At 51.3% G+C, this 15,652-nt stretch overlaps 2 protein-coding genes across 2 annotated transcripts in view; one reads left to right on the forward strand and one right to left on the reverse strand.

Moving 5' to 3' along the window:
- Positions 1-4,446, forward strand: part of NXN (nucleoredoxin) — a 159,793-nt gene extending 155,347 nt beyond the window's left edge. The window contains exon 8 of the mRNA XM_055402911.2: positions 2,838-4,446. Coding sequence (XP_055258886.1) covers positions 2,838-3,020 — 183 coding nt within the window. The 3' untranslated portion in view covers positions 3,021-4,446. The remainder of the gene's footprint in view (positions 1-2,837) is intronic.
- Positions 4,447-11,062: 6,616 nt separating this feature from the next.
- MRM3 (mitochondrial rRNA methyltransferase 3) lies at positions 11,063-15,627 on the reverse strand. Its single transcript, XM_055402930.2, has 4 exons — positions 15,286-15,627; positions 14,794-15,038; positions 13,921-14,088; positions 11,063-11,648 (listed from the first exon to the last, which is right to left on the reverse strand). The coding sequence occupies exons 1-4, from the start codon at positions 15,597-15,599 to the stop codon at positions 11,107-11,109; spliced, it is 1,269 nt and encodes a 422-aa protein (XP_055258905.2). The 5' UTR covers positions 15,600-15,627; the 3' UTR covers positions 11,063-11,106.
- Positions 15,628-15,652: the final 25 nt, after the last annotated feature.

Raw genomic sequence — 15,652 nt, forward strand, 5'->3', positions numbered from 1 at the left:
AAGCCACAAAGATAGTGGTCAGCACTTACTACTTCCGGGCTGGGTCCCAGCCAGGCTCTTGATGCTTTACGGAGACTGTTTGATTAGTCCCCGGACATCCATCCGCCCAAGGGGCCTTTTCCCATCACCGAACGCTGATGGGGATTCGACTATCACTCCGACCTGCAGTTACCCCGCCAGCCCAGGGAGAATGCTGACGTTCCTGGCATCCCTGCCTTTTCCACCCCAGGCCTGCCCCTAGAAGGCCTCCAGCTGGTAGGACAGTGGCTCCCAAGGTAGGGGAGCCTGGATCCCGCGGACGAGGGATCTCTGAGATCGCGCAGGTTGTGCAGCCACGCCCGGTCGGTTCCCCACCCCGGAGCCACCCTCCACGCATGCGCAGACGTCTCTCCCCACCCCCACCCCCACAAGGCACTGGCCTGAGTCGGTTATTGACAGACACACATTTTGAAGCCAGTGCCCCCCACCACCCGTCCTCCTTGCTCCCATCTGTACCTCTAGTTGGTCCGAGCCCCGTGCTCATTTCACGCTGTGTTTGGATCCCAGGGGCGGCCAGACACCCTGAACCACCCATTCATCACCTCAATAGCCGCCCCTGCCCGGTGGGCCCCTGGAAGACAGCTGGAGTCACCCTGCCCAGCCGTGGGGTGGAGGGAACAAAGCCGGTTCACAGGGCCCTGCCTAGGGCTACACAGCTCACTCCACACAAAGCACAAATGGAAGCCGCGCTGAATGTATTAAACTCTAACCCCTTCGACCATAACAGCGGCTCGGAGAGAAAAGATGGGCTCAGGAGAGGGAAAGGGCTGAGCCGCGGTGGAGGCAGGGCTGCAGGGCTCCACGGGCTGCCCTAGAAACAAGGCCGAAAAGGAGCCTGGCAGGTTTCCTATAGGCGCGGCCAGGCCAGGCGCCTCACCTGCAGCACCCACGTGCTCGTCACCTGGTGGGCAGAACCCATCCTTAGGGTTTCACAGATAAGGAAAGTGAGGCTGGGAGAGGGTAAGGCTGCTGCGAGGCCGGCCTGGCAGGGCTGTGCACCCAGGCTGGCTCACTGTCCCAGAGCCCCATGTGAGCCATTATTGAATCCCTTTTATAGGATTTATGAGACCTGGCCTCTGAGAGGTTTCTTGCCAAAGCCTCACATTAAGTAGGTGGCAGAGAGAGGAATGAATGTGAGATCAGGAGTGACTCTGGAAACAAGCTCTGACTCCCTCTGTCCACTGGGTCCCATACAGGGCTGGACCAGTATGTTAGGCAGAGGCCCAGCTCCCCACCCCCTACCCAACCTTCTCTGCCCTGAACCCGGGCTCCTGGCCTTGGCAACTCTGTTGGCCAGTTCTCTAACCTCAGAAGCAAGACGGCGGGAAAGGAAGTCGGCACAAGACTCTGGAACCGTCAGGCACCAACTGGGTGCCTCTGAGCCCAGGTCTCCAGCCCTTCACAGTCAGCCTAGGGCTGGGGCTTTTGTCTTGATCCCATCCTCACCCACAGACAGAAGTTGTCCCTTCCCGAGCCTTAACAGACATTAAAATTCATCTCCCCATGTTTGCTCAGAGGGAGGGGAGGCAGCAGGCACTGAGCTTGGCTTTCTAATGGGAATTGGATGGATGGGATTTGTCCGGGTGTCTCCCCTCTGTTCATCATGAAGGTTGTTTATTAACCCAAATGGAGGGCCTGAATTGGGTGAACACTGCCAGAGATGCTGAATCACCCGGCATTGCTGGGAAGTGCGTGCTGTTTGTTGGGTGGGGGAAAAAAAGATGATCACTTATCTTTCCTAAGAAATTGCCCTTTTAGAAAGAAACATTTTTTGTCTTGGAAACTGCTTGCCAGCCTTTAAGGCCCGGAATACTATGAACTCTTTTTCTGCAGGTCTTCTCATTCAGTGGAGAATTTGGCACATTTTATAGTGGAACAACCTAGGGATGGGTATAGAGCGTCCATTTCCTGTTAGCAGCAGCATGAAAAGTAACCTCAGATGGCTGTGTATGTATGCACGCTCAACCCTATTCAGGGCTTTGCATCCTCAGGGACTGTAGCCTGCTAGGCTTCTCTGTCCATGGGATTTTCCAGGCAAGACTACTGGAGTCGTTTGCATTCCTTTCTCCAGGGGACCTTCCTGACTCAGGGATTGAACCCAGGTCTCCAGCATTGGCAGGCGGATTCTTTACCACTGAGCCACCGGGGAAGCCCAATCTCAGATGGCTGCCCCCTTACAAATCTTTCTCCTTGTCTTTGGATTTCTGTTTGCCTTTATATTTACTGAAGGTCCACCTCATACTAGAGAAATTTCTCAGGACAATCACTGGGAACCTACGATTATTATAGCGATGGTGTAAAACCTCAGTAGTAATTCAGAGGCCTGGGCTTCTGAACTGGTTGTGCAACTCCTGCCCGTCCCCTTCAGCTGTGGGGATGGGGGTGGGGGAACTGAGCTGTTTTGTTAAAAACGTTCGGAAGCTGAAGTCCAGATAGCCCTCTGCCCACAGTGGGGCTTGCAGATAATTGAGAGTGGGTTGCAAAAGTAAGTAATCAAAAGACATCGAATTTTTACAAGTTAAAGTTGCTTTCATGCTAATAAAGCAAGATGACTTGCCTGGGGTTTGAGCTGATGCAGAGTGAATTTGATAAACCAGCCTCGCCCTGGTAGGGCAGGGTCCCCTGCTCCCCCCTTCCCAGCTCCCCATCCTGAGAGCCCATCTTGCCTGGAGGCGGCAGCTCTCCAGGATGGTGAGGTGGGGTTCCACTCCATGGTGTCTGGGGAGTCTGGGCCCAGAAGATTCTCTACCCTCTTTCTTGACAACTCATTGGTTTTCTTTCCCTCTGGTGACTTCCAGGATGACATGACTGACTCCCTGCGAGATTACACCAACCTGCCCGAGGCTGCCCCTTTACTCACCATTCTGGACATGTCAGCCCGGGCCAAGTACGTGATGGACGTGGAGGAGATCACCCCCGCCATTGTGGAGGCCTTTGTGAATGACTTCCTAGCAGAAAAGCTCAAACCAGAGCCCATCTAGTGGGGCCCCTGCTTCCCGGGACCTTATTTAAAACTCATTCTCCTCCTCCCCCTCCCCCCCCTTCCCGTCACCCTTGGACTTTTCCAGCGTGTTCCGAATCACACAACCCAAGTGTCCAACCTCTGTGGTGCCTTGTTTTCTGCATTAACTCCTCAGCTAGCACCCTAGGGTGCGCATACTCTCCAGCAGCAGAAGAACCCACCGTGTTTGGAGACTCTGTTCGGGGATTCGTGGGGCTGGCGTAACCCGGCCAGAATGAGGGCTGCGGCGCGCTCTTGGTCGCTAGCTCTGGGTGAGGTATTTTGCGCGCCCCCCGGGTGTTTTAAATCCGAGTGGGCACAGACCTTGGGTGTGCCGGCTCTGCCTCGGGTGCTAGAGCGCATGCGCAGAGCCCCAGCGGCTCAGAGCCACGCGGGCGCTGTGGTGGAGCCGGACGGGGGCACGGCCCCGGAGGTCTCGGCGCAGAGCTGCTGCCCGCCAGGACAGCCTTTCCTCCGTGACTTGGTCTGTCTTGACCTGAGGAGAAAAACACCAGCTTGTCAGTCGGTTTCTTGGGCAGGGGAGGAGCTCCAGCTCTCAAAGGTAACTTGTGTTCTTTTCTGATGAGAAAAAGAGTAACTACAGTAATGGTTCAGGTAGTAATTGCTTACTTTGATGGAGCACCTCCCATGTGATAAGAAAGAGCTGCTTCTTCCTTCCTTCCAGCTCTTTCTCCCTTGATCTTGACCTTCCCCCAGTTTTTGCCTTCTCAAATGGACAGCCCCTCCCATCTTAGAATGTTGTTAGTAAGTTCTCCCCTTCGGCCATCTTCCCAAGAAGAGGCAGTGGACCTGCATTGCCAGAAGAGCACCATGCCCCCAGCGCCCTGTGGCTCTGGGCCTGGGGCCCCTGGAGCCTCTGCCCACCCTTGGTTACCCCTGCGTTCCCTTTTCTTCTCAAAGCAGAACTTTTAAAAAGAGACAAGGAATTGCCAGAAGCCTAGCTTTTTCCTAAGAACCTGCAGAAAGGGCTGTGCCCTAGGGAGTGCAGCCTCAGGACAGGTCAGCTAAAAGTGGGCCCTGTGTTGGCTCTGCTGGGCCCACCTTAGCTCCTTTGGGCTGAACTGACCACAGAAAGGAAACTAGCAGCTGTGCTCTTAGGATTTGGGGTAGAAGGCTTCCCCGGGTTTCAGCCTATCTGAATCAGGTGTCAGGGCCTTTCGGATCATCACAGGCCTCACCTCTGGCTCCACTCACAGCCAACCAAGACCGTTTATTTGGAAAACCCAGCCCCTTCCAATTAGCTGTTGACAGCATTGCTTCTTGCTGAGTGGGATTGTTCATTTGTAGTTCAGAGGGACAAGTTGAGTTGGTCATTAGACTATTACTGTTACCAGCCTGAAATGCAATCACCTAGTAAGAAATAAAACAGGCATCTCTGGACATTATCAACCATTTGGCCTTTCCTGTCCTTCATAACAAAAATCTTCTGGCTTGTACTGTGCTCCATGGGGTGGGCAGTGAGGGGCAGGGTGGCACACACAAGATCCTCCTGACTTTCACCAGGTACTTGGCAGCTGTGCTTCAGGATTTTTGAGAACCAAGTCCTAACGTGGTCATCTGTCAAATCCTTCAGAAGCCAGGATGCTTGTTTGGATGAGAGTGCCAGAGGCAGATCCCTGCTGGAGCTCTGGCCACCATCTCTTGGGGTTTGACTTGCCATGGCAGGGGGTAGAGTCTCAGATGACAGGCATCCTTGTGGACTCATGCTCAGTCCCCCTCCCCAAGGGAACACGTGCTCAGAGAGCCTGAGAAGGCCAGTTGGAGAAATACAAGGAGTCTCACAGGGGTCCTCCTGTGAAGAATGAGGTTGGAGACCCTTGAACCTGGCTCTGTCCAACCCCCTAGGACTAGGGGCTGCTCCAGGAGACCTGCCAGTGTCTCCCTGGGGAAATGGGATGGTGGAGACAAGATGAGGTCAACCTCACTTGGAGGATAGTTGGGATTTCTGTCTGTGCCATGTACCATGATGGCCTTGGAGGAAAGGTGGTCACTCAGCAGCTACTTATTTTCTGAGGCAAAAGGAACAAAATCCAGTGAGGAGTCCTCATAAGTCATCGATGATCCTTCTGTGCCCATACAGGGCCAGCGGAACTGCTCGCTGCTAATGTCAACTGGACCCACAACACCAGAGTTCCCCTCTTGAAGGGAGTGTGGAGGTTAAGATCAGTGGGAAGTTTTACTAAAAAGGTACATCTGGTTTATACAGTGGCAACTTTGAGGGGAAATGCCAGGGGAGAGTCACTTCGCCAGTGAAGAATCTCTATAGTGCAAGATGCTAGGGATCTTAAAGGTTATTGATGCAGACGAAGTGGGTGGCTTCTTAATTCCTACTAAGCAGCTCCAAAATACCTTAAAATTCTGGTCGCTAATTAGAAGCAGGTTAAAACACCAGCTGTGACATATTCAAGGGCTTCCGCCAGCAGCAAAAGAAACCGGGCCCTGCAGCTTGGGACAGGATGGCGGCTGTAAAAATGCCACCCTGGGGTTAGAAGTCTGTGGTCACCACAATGACTTCCAGATCTGATTCTACTCTTTTTTCTTTTTTTTAACCTATCTTCAACAGTAAAGATCTCCTTAGGAAGAAAAGAAGGTGTGTTTGGGGGATAGGTACGTATGTGTGTTAGTCATCCAGTCGTGGTGGACTCTGTGACCACATGGACTGTAGTCTACCACACTCCCATGTCCATGGAATCCTCCAGGCAAGAACACTGGAGTGGGTAGCCATTCTCTTCTCCAGGGGAATCTTCCCCACCCAGGGAATCGAACCCGAGTCTCCTGCACTGCAGGCGGATCCTTTACCATCTGAGCCACCAGGGCAGTCCAGGTATGTATAGCAGGTAGCTTTAAAAGCCGGAGGGTGACTGAGAAGCACCTTCTCTTCCAGGAGCGGGGTGGGGGGGCTGGTTGCTCCCCTAGCCTCAAGTGTGTCCTCGGAATCAGTGCCTCCCACTTATCTGAGCACAGGGAGTCTGTTCTGCTGTTTTTGGCATTAGCCAAGCTTCAAGTGGTAATTTGCAGCCAGACTGTGTTTTTTCCTGTTGCCTAATTAAAGACACTAAAAAGCTGTTCTCTCCTCCTGCTGCCTCGTTGCAGGGCAGCAAAGGGAATTCTGCAGCGATAGAGACATAGTAGAGTCTGCTGGACCCAGTAAGGTCACCGGAGGGAGAAAGCTCCACACACGCACAGGCGTGTCCACATGGAGAGGCCTTGGAATGGCAGCTCTGGCAGGGGCCCGAGTGAGTTCCTGGTCCAGCCCCTCCCGGGTGCCAGCATTCTGTTTCACTCTGAACCCCCACCCCTCCCTGGGCAGGCCCCTGCTTGCCTGCCAGGACCAGGACCTCAACAGGACAGAAGTGAGGGATGTGGGTTGTGGCAGCGCCCCTGCAGCTTCTCTCCAGATGCTGCTGTGTGGACCAAGGACGGGCTGGAGCTCAGGATCTTCCATTCACCCTGAAGCAGCTGTGTTCAGTTAGCCCTAAACCTAAGTCCCTCTTTGCTCAACACCAACCCCCATTGAGTACCCACTGCTTTCCTCCAAGCAGGCTGCTCAAGGGGAAGTTCTCTGCAGACAAATGGCTATTGTTTGTTAGCTTCATTATTGGTAGTGCATGTGTGAAGGAGGGAATATTTTCCAGGAAACAGTAGACTCAGATGTAGGAAAGTATGATATGGAGTCTACTCTATGCCTGGGATCTCTCCTACTGGAGGAAGTCTGACATCAGGATGTTCTAGATATACCTTTAGTGTGAAAGCATGAAGAGAAGTCATTATGCTTCATTGTTCAGCCTGTGTCCCGCCTTCTGGAATACTTTTCCAAGTCAGGAAATGTGTGGCTAGATTTAGGTAGGATGGTTCTGAGGAGCTATTGGGTTTCCATGCAATCACGTGCCTCCTTCCGAAAGCCTCTGTCCCCAAGCCTGTAGGCCAGTGTGCAGCCAGCCTCATGTCTGATTCCTGGGTGTGCTTGCCTCACACAAGTAAGCCAACCACACGGGGCTAGAAGTGGGATACAGGAGGAGGCATGGTTAGGGCCCAGGCACCCAAACCAGATCGCCTTTTACATCAGAGGATATGAAGTCCCCAGCTAGCCAAACCACTCTCCGGGCCTGCAGTCACAGAGGTACAAACAAGGCTGGGAGGCCAGACCCTGCTGCAGCCTCATCTATCCTCAACCTGTATTCTCTCCTTGCATTTGGAGGAAGCAGCAGCTGTGGGGATGGTCCTTTCCAACTTCCCTGTAGCTCAAACTGTAAAGAACCTGCCTGAAATGCAGGGGACCTGGGTTCGCTCCCTGGGTCGGGAAGATTCCCTGGAGGAGGATGTGGCAACCCACTCCAATATTCCTGCCTGGTGAATCCCATGGACAGAGGAGCTTGGTGAGCTGCAGTCCGTGGGGTCGAAAAGAGTCGGACACAACTCAGCGACTAGCACTGGCACCTCTGCAACCTCAAGGCCTCAGTTGAAAAAAGTTGCTCTTCCCTACAAATGTGGCTAGGACAGAGCTGACACCATTGCTCTGTGCAGATTTCTGGTACACACGCTTTGGGCAGTGGCCTGGCTTCCTGAGACTTTCAGTGCTTACAAGTAACTGCTCCAAGGTAACTCGGGACTCTGGTTCAGGGACTGTCAAGTCACCCACAGCAGCAGATCAGCTTGTCTGTTCATCTGGCTTCTAGCATATTTCCTTTGCATGTTCATTGATGTAAGTAAGATCTTGGAGTTAAAAGGTGTCTACATGAGTGTTTTCTTTAAAACACGTTTTCCAGGTGAGCCAGCCAGGTCAGCTCCCACAGAGGGTGGAGACTGCTTGGCCAAGAGGGGTCCACAGCGCAGCAGATGGTTTTCAGTACCAGCCAGGGTGTGGTGCTGTTTCTGGGGTCTTCGCATGATTTAACAACAGAAGTGGAGCTAAAGGCAGCTCAGCTTGTGACATCTGGTGTTGTTAATAACCCTGGGGAACGTGCTAGGAGGTCCCAGGTGAAACTGGTAGAAACCAGTTCCCCAAGGTTGGCTTATCCTCTGGGCCTTAATGACTTTTTTTTCCCCTTAATTGGCATGTAATTGCTTAACACTGCCGTGTTTCTGGTACAGCAAAATGCATCAGCTGCATGTATGCATATCCCCTACTCCTTGGATTTCCTTCTCATTTAGGTCACCATAGAGCACTGAACAGAGTTCCCTGTGCTATACAGTAGGTTCTTATATGTCTACTAATTCATCCCATCCGCCCTTCCTGCTTTGATATCCATACGTTTGTCTGTGAATGAATGAAATTCTAAGGTGCGTTAGCAACCCAGGCTGGGGAAGGGGAAGGGCTTTTATGCCTCCCCTGTCTTGAAACTCCTAGAGGGCAAGGCGGTGGGTTCCCAATGGATGTTCCAGGCACCTGGGGACATCAGCGTTTGCTGAGAGCTGCTTTCCCAGAGGCTCCATTCAAAGGAAAAAGATGTGCTAGTTTTTTTCTGTAGCAGCTGCTTCCCGTTTCTGCCCATTTCCTCCTTGGTTTTTGGTCCAGCTTTCTGTACTTTAAGATTTTTGCCGAGAATGAATGACAATGTGGATGGATCTCCCACTGCAGCAACTCGGAGCTTGCCACAGGCCCGGGGTGGTGGAGGGAAACTTGCATCCAGAAATCCCCACCCCTCCCTCCAGCGTTGGGAGTCGTTTTGAGGTGTGACTGCCCCCTTGTGGCAGATACCACCACTACAGCTATGTGCAGCACAAAGGCAAGGGGCAGCTTGGCCAACCTTCTGAAGTTCTGAAGGCTTCCTTCAGCCGAGCAATGTTCTTTACTTGTCATATGCTGCTCAGTTTTCATCTGTTTCCTGGGGAAATGGTGGCATAAATATTGGTATAAAACTGAGGATTCAAGATAGCTAATTTCCATCAGTAGGTAAAAAACTTCACCACCACTTGCTCCCCCATGATCATTTAAAAGGAAAGACTGCCCCTTCCCTCTGCTAAATTATACCCAGAAATATATAAAGAACTCATAAGGCATGGTGTAAAAGTCATTGATCATAAAGTGAAGGGGATGCACATTTCTTTTCCTTCTTACACCCAGGATGATAAAACCGGCGCGGAATGACTTGCCAGGTATGCTCTTTTGCAGTGCTGTTTTTCTGAACAAAGGCAAGATATAGGGTGTGTTGTTCTTTCACTGGTTTTTATTTTGCGACAAAAATCAGCAGGGACAAAAACCCAGGGATAAAAATAAGAGGAGGCTGGTTTTATACTGAAGAGGCATGGAGCCTCTTTTCAGTGATGTATGTTTCTTTAACACTTTTCCAAGGTGTTGGGAGACTGTCAGTAGAGTGGTATTGTTCTCTGGGTTGCCCACCCCACCCCTCCACGGCCACCCGCCATTTCACCTGCAGGCATTGTGGCTATGAAGCTGGCAGAGGAGGCCACACGCAGCCTTTGTGGGCTCAGCACAGTACAAAGGCTGTGAGCTCTTCTAGTTTCTAAAGGCTGACAGGGATAGATGCTCTCAAGAACATTCCAGGGGCCGCTGTCACCCAACATTTATGTGGGGCCCTGGACAGGTCCAGACCAGAGCAGCTTCCAGCCTGTCAGCCTGAGAGAGCACAGCCAACCAAAGAGATTGTTCCTGCAAAACCCACTCCTCTCCAACATAACAAAGCAGTCCCACCGGGGCCACTTAGGCACAGCCATGCATGACCTTTTGGTTTTACCAGGTACCTGGGCCAGGTGAAGGGGTTGGAAGAGATCCCCAGTTTCTCTGGGGCATGCTGTAACTCATTGGACCTCCCCGTGATGAGCAGCTGAGGGGCTCCCAAGGAACCCCGATCAAGGCAGGAGCCAGCATATGGAAGGGAGGTGCTGACACTACACTGCCAGCATCTCGGTCTTCACCCATCTTCTCCGTGGCTGCAAAAACACTGCTTGAAAGTCAGTCCCGACTCCAGTCGCAGCCCCCGCTTCCCATAGTGACTCAGCGATCACCACCTGCCTCTGCCCTCACGTCCCTGGCTACATCCTGCTGGTGCTCAGGAAGGACCAGCCTGCCCTGGTTTAAGAGAAGAGCAGGGTCTTGCTGCCGAGCTGTGGGCTCAAGGGCCCTGAGTGTTCATCCTCAGAACGTCCGCCCGTCTCCCATGCAGGAGCCTCTGTTCACACAGCACCAAGAACACTGGTGTTCTGTTTATGCTGGACGAGGGGTTAATGTAAACAAGCCATTCCATTTAACCAAAAGGGTTACACAAAGCAGGACTAACAGCAGGAAGCTATGACAAAGAATATGGCTTTGTTGAGAGATGCAGGGTTAAGCTGAAGATTTAAAAACTTTTTTTTCCTTTTCTGAACCAAGAGTCTTCAAAAAGATTTCTGCAGAGATACTAAGAAGGTATAATACCAACTGATGAAATCAGCTGTTTCACCAGAAATGGGAAAATAATGTGTCATAATAAACAGTGTCTAAGTCAAGGCCTGAATGAATAATCAAAGAGATTAACACAGCCGAGCCAGAAGAACCACAATTAATACTACCGAATGCCATCACCTGTACCCTTAGCTTCCTGGGTCATTAATCTCTCAGCAATGTCCTCACCACTAGGCCAAAGATGAAAAGATGCGTGTTGAGACCCACTGACCACACTGAAATAAATAAAGCATTTGAACATAATCTACTGGTCTGCACTTCACAGGGGCTTACTTTCCATTGACCAATGATGAGAGAACTGACCAAGCCTGGTCACTCTAACCAGCCCTCCCTGACTGCAAACATCTGCAGCTGTGGAGGGAGGGGTCCTCCTGCCCAAGATGATGCCTTCAGCAACTTTCTGGGCACAAAGGTGCTCTTTGGTGGACAATTTTTAAAAACATAAGAGCCATGAGGAGCACTTACTTCTGTTGTCTCTTACCCACCCACACACACACATAGAAATCCGTGGCAAGATGGGAGACCTCAGGAGGAATTTTGAGGTTCCTTATTTCTGAGGCTGAGCAGAAAGTCTTGGGAGTTCTTGTTTTTCCAGTAACCACAGAGAACGTCAAGCTGAGGATGGCTTCCACACGCCCTCCTCTCAGTGCTGATGCCTGTCCCTGCTCAACTGTTCCACCCTCACCCGCAGCTGTCTTTTGCCTTCAAAGAGCAGGATGCTCGCAGCCATGGCTGAATTCAGGCTGTCCACGCCGGGCACGATGGGGATCAGCAGCCTCCCGCCCCCTGTGCTCTCGGCCAACTGCAGGGACTCCAGGCTCACGCCGTGGGTCTCCCCTCCTATCACCACGGCTGCCGGTGCCTCTGTCCAGTCTGAGTCGTAACTCTGGACCTCGAGTTCAGGGAGCCAGTCTTGACTCGCTCCACTCTCTAGATCCTCTTCTTCCTCATACTCGTGAAACTTCAGCGGGCGTTGGTCACGCACCCAGCCGTAGTCACTGGCCTTGTTAGACCTCTGGGCCTGGGCCTGCACGTAAAGGCCACAGTTGTCGGCCACATAGACGCGGGAGCCAGCAGGCAGGTGGTCGGGCACTGCTTCCCAGTCCAGGTTGTTGATGATGGGTACCTGGAAGTGCGCGCCCATTCCTGCCCGCAGCACTTTGGGCTCCCAGGCATCCACGCAGCCTAGCAAATGAAAAGAAGTTCCAATTAAGATTATGAACCTTCCCAGACAAGGGGACTTGAAGGAAGTCAGATTAATTCTGTATCAGAATAAAGCAAAAATGTCCTATTGTGGTCTTGGTAGCTGGGACCTCTGCCTCCCCAGCTTTAGCAGCGTCCAGCAAAGTGCCGAAACAGATTTTATTCATTCAACATTCACCACACACACAGAATTCCCTGGCCGTCTAGTGGTTAGGACCTCATATTTCTACTACAAAGGAGCAGGGGCTGGATCACGCATCCGGGAACTAAGATCCTGCAAACCATGTGGCATGGCAAAAAAAAAAACCTCCCACACACATGCCAGACATTTGGACAGGAGATGGGAGAGCCTTAAAGTCCCCAACCTCAAGCAGCTTGTAATAGAGTGGGCAGTGGTGTTGGGACGACACTTCAGCAGGTGACTATTATCAGTAACGACTAAAGTTAAAAAAGCATGAACAGGGTAATAGAAAACCCTTGTACACAGCATGGCAATCAGGGAAAAACCACCTGGAGAACACGAGCTGGATCGTGAAGGACAGGAGGGTCTTGTCAGGGAAAGACCAGGGCAGAGGAGAGTTACAGATGCGGCAATTGTGCCACATCCACACACTGTATGATGATAGAGCCAATTAATGCGGGTGAGCGGGGAGATGAGTCAGAAGGCAGGAAAGGACCAGTGTAAAGGAGGCTGGGGTGCCCAGCCGAGAGGTTTAGGGATTCACCCAGAAGACAATATAATGTCACCACAGCATTTTAAGCAAAGTAGGGACAGAATCTGGTTTACATTTTAGAAAGACCCATTTGGCTTCAATGTTGAATCTGGACTGGAGCAAGGAAGACTCTAATAATGGGGAAATTACAGCAATCCTGGGAAAAACCAAAGCCAGAGCCCTGTCCTGCACACACCCTGTCTTTGCAGTCGTGCTAAACCCAACCGCCTCCGTGCATCAGCAGACACGTGGCCCTTCCCAGTGCCACAAGCCAGGAGACAGCAGGACTGGGGCACCACATATCTACCATCCTCCCTGACTTGTTAACACACATCTCCTCATTGTAAGTTATCTTAAAAATTAATCTGTCAAACTTCAGGAAAGGTTAAGTAGGCAAACCAAGTTCAAAAGGGAAAAAAAGACGTGGAGAAGGTAACTCTGTCTACGTGGGTCCCCAACCACAGGCTCTCCCGAGCACTGTGGGAAACAGGGGCTGGCAGTCGGGCAGAAGAGGTGCCATCTAGTCTGACTTCTCCACCCACTTAGGAGTAAGGGACAAGCTGAGATTCCCCCTCATCCTCGGGTCCTCTACGCTGGGCACCACATCAGGTGTTCCCCGCCTTTCTCTCACTTCTCCCATACCAGCCACCAGCAACAACGTGGAAACCCCCTGGGTGATACACGTCTATTTCCCCAAACCACACTTGCTCTCAGAGCTCTCAACAGTGAGGCAGGTGAGCGGGGAATGGATGTAGGGACCCCGAGCCTCACTTTCATGCTGGCAGAGAGATGCACCCCAGGGACGGGTGATGGGGGGAAAGAGCTGGGAAGAGCAATACAGGCAAGTCTCAGCAATGGGACCACTTCTGTTTACACTGAATGGCAGCTTCACTGTTTCTGATGGATGATCCTCTCCCTCCTTCTCCTTCCAGGCGGTAATAGGTCTGTTAGGCATGTCCCAACTGTCAGGCAAGTCTGTCTGGAATCAAGGCTACAAATTTCTCTTTATGATGAGAGGACAGAACCAAGTGTTAAAACCGGCATCTATTTCTTCCCTAATTAATTTTAAGTTCTTTTAAAAACCTGCTGCTGCTGCTGCTGCTAAGTCACTTCAGTCGTGTCCGACTCTGTGTGACCCCATAGACGGAAGCCCACAAGGCTCTCCCATCCCTGAGATTCTCCAGGCAAGAACACTGGAGTGGGTTGCCATTTCCTTCTCCAATGTGTGAAAGTGAAAAGTGAAAGTGAAGTCGCTCAGTCTAGCAGGTGTCAAAATAATTTTAAAGATAAGCAACAAGAATGAGCGTGCCAGGCATGGTGCTGAGTACTTGACGTTCATCTCACTTAATCCTCAGAACAACCCTACCAGGTAGATTCTGTTACGCCCACTTTATAGATAAGGGAACTGATGCTTGCAATGCTGCTCACTTACACAGAGCTACCAAGGGACAGATCCAAGAACCAAATCCATACACATCTGCCCACAGAGCCAGCTCACTTACAAACAGCCACCTAATCCACCCAGTAACAGGCAGTCTTACCTTTGGTGAGTAACACTTTGCTGCAGCCTGCCCCAGCAGCAGATCGCAGAATTGTCCCCAGGTTCCCAGGGTCACGGAGATTGTCACAAATCAACGATATGGGCAGTGTGTGGCGAAGCTGAGTCTCAGGGTATGTCATCTTAACATGGTCAGGTTTGGCAAAAATCCCTGAGGAAACAAGAAATGTGATTCGTCTGATGTGGGTATGGGTAGTAATTTGACATTTTGGTTATTTATCACTCTTGGTGTGTTTGTAATTACATACTACATGTAAACATTCTGATGGAAAAAATTCAGTGTGCCCCCCCACCCCCTCATAACTGCTTTCAATAGTGGAATGTATCCTTTCAGATACATTCAGCACTTCCCTACATGTATGTCCATCTACCCATATATAAGTGCTTTTTCTTTTATAGTAAAATCACACTCTATGTAATTATTCTGTAATCTAGTTTCTTTTTTTTTTTGGCCACGCTTAAGTGGCTTGCAGGATCTTAGTTCTCCCACCAGGGATTGAACCTGGGCCCACAGGCAGTGAAAGCACCAAGTCCTAACCACTGGACTGCCAGAGAATTCCAAACATTTTCTTAAGTTTTAACTGGACATTAAAGGTTGAAGTGACCCCCAAAACATAAGGTCTGAGAAGGAGTGATTATTCCCAGCAGACTATAAAAACTCACAATACAAATGATGACAGAAAACTAGCTTCAGTTTCCACTTAAAATACAAGATTCACAGATTTGAAAACTGTGTTGTAAGAAAAGGTTAGACCCAGTAATATTTTGAATTTCATTTAAACTTGTTGCCCTGAGACAAGTATGAACAAATAATCCCAAGTCTCCCCTTCTACAGACACAGTGAATAACCACTGACCCATTATTCCCTGTGGTGTTACCAGGTCGGACCAATCCTTGATATCCTCAAATTTCACCTTAATGAGGCTAACACCTTTCAGCTTTTCAATGGGCAGCTCCTTTATGTATTCCAGACGGCTAAAGAAGAAAACTTTGGGCACAGCACCAGCCTTGAGAGCGTCTGCAATCAGCCTACGACCTTCCAGCAGGATCTTGCCCTGCTTTTCTCGAAACGGCCTGGACTTAACTATGGTCATCACACTGCTGTGGGTGGAAACAAAAAGATGGGTAATTACCAACATCCTCATTACAGTTCCAGCAGACATGAAGAGTTTCGTAGTGAAAGAAACAAACGAACTATTAGAAAGACACTTATTCTGCCCTCTGTGCATAATAAAAACCAGCGAGGTGTGCTGCAAGCAGTCCTCCAACGCAAGGGAAAGAGGTCAAGCTCTCGCTATGAGGAGCGAGGAGAAACGAGAAAACTCGACAAGCCTTGGGAACACATCACCTTAGCCTTTTGTCTCCAGGGAAAGCCTTATCATAGCGAAGCCCCGACTCTTCCCAGGTGCTGGGCGTCTGGGATGCTGGCCCCTGAATCTGCGGCTTCTGTTGCTGCTCGCGGGGACTGGCCTCTGCCGCCGCCTTCCGAGGCTGTTTCCCGGGATCGAGCTTCCGTTCCACAACCTCACCAGATGGAAACAGCACTTTCACGGGGCTCCGCCGCAGTGCCCGGACCCAGCGCCGCGCATCGAGGTCCCAAGCCTGCACCACCGGCAGCATCGGTCGCGTAGCCCACCCCACGCGCTTCACCAGCGCCGCCATCTTCCCCCGCCCCCTGGGCTGCGTCACGAAAGCGCGCCGACGGCGGCCAGTGA

The sequence above is a fragment of the Moschus berezovskii genome, chromosome 20 (genome assembly GCF_049115385.1).
Source record: "Moschus berezovskii isolate FMDL1 chromosome 20, NW_MosBer_1.0, whole genome shotgun sequence".
Lineage (NCBI taxonomy): Eukaryota > Metazoa > Chordata > Mammalia > Artiodactyla > Moschidae > Moschus > Moschus berezovskii.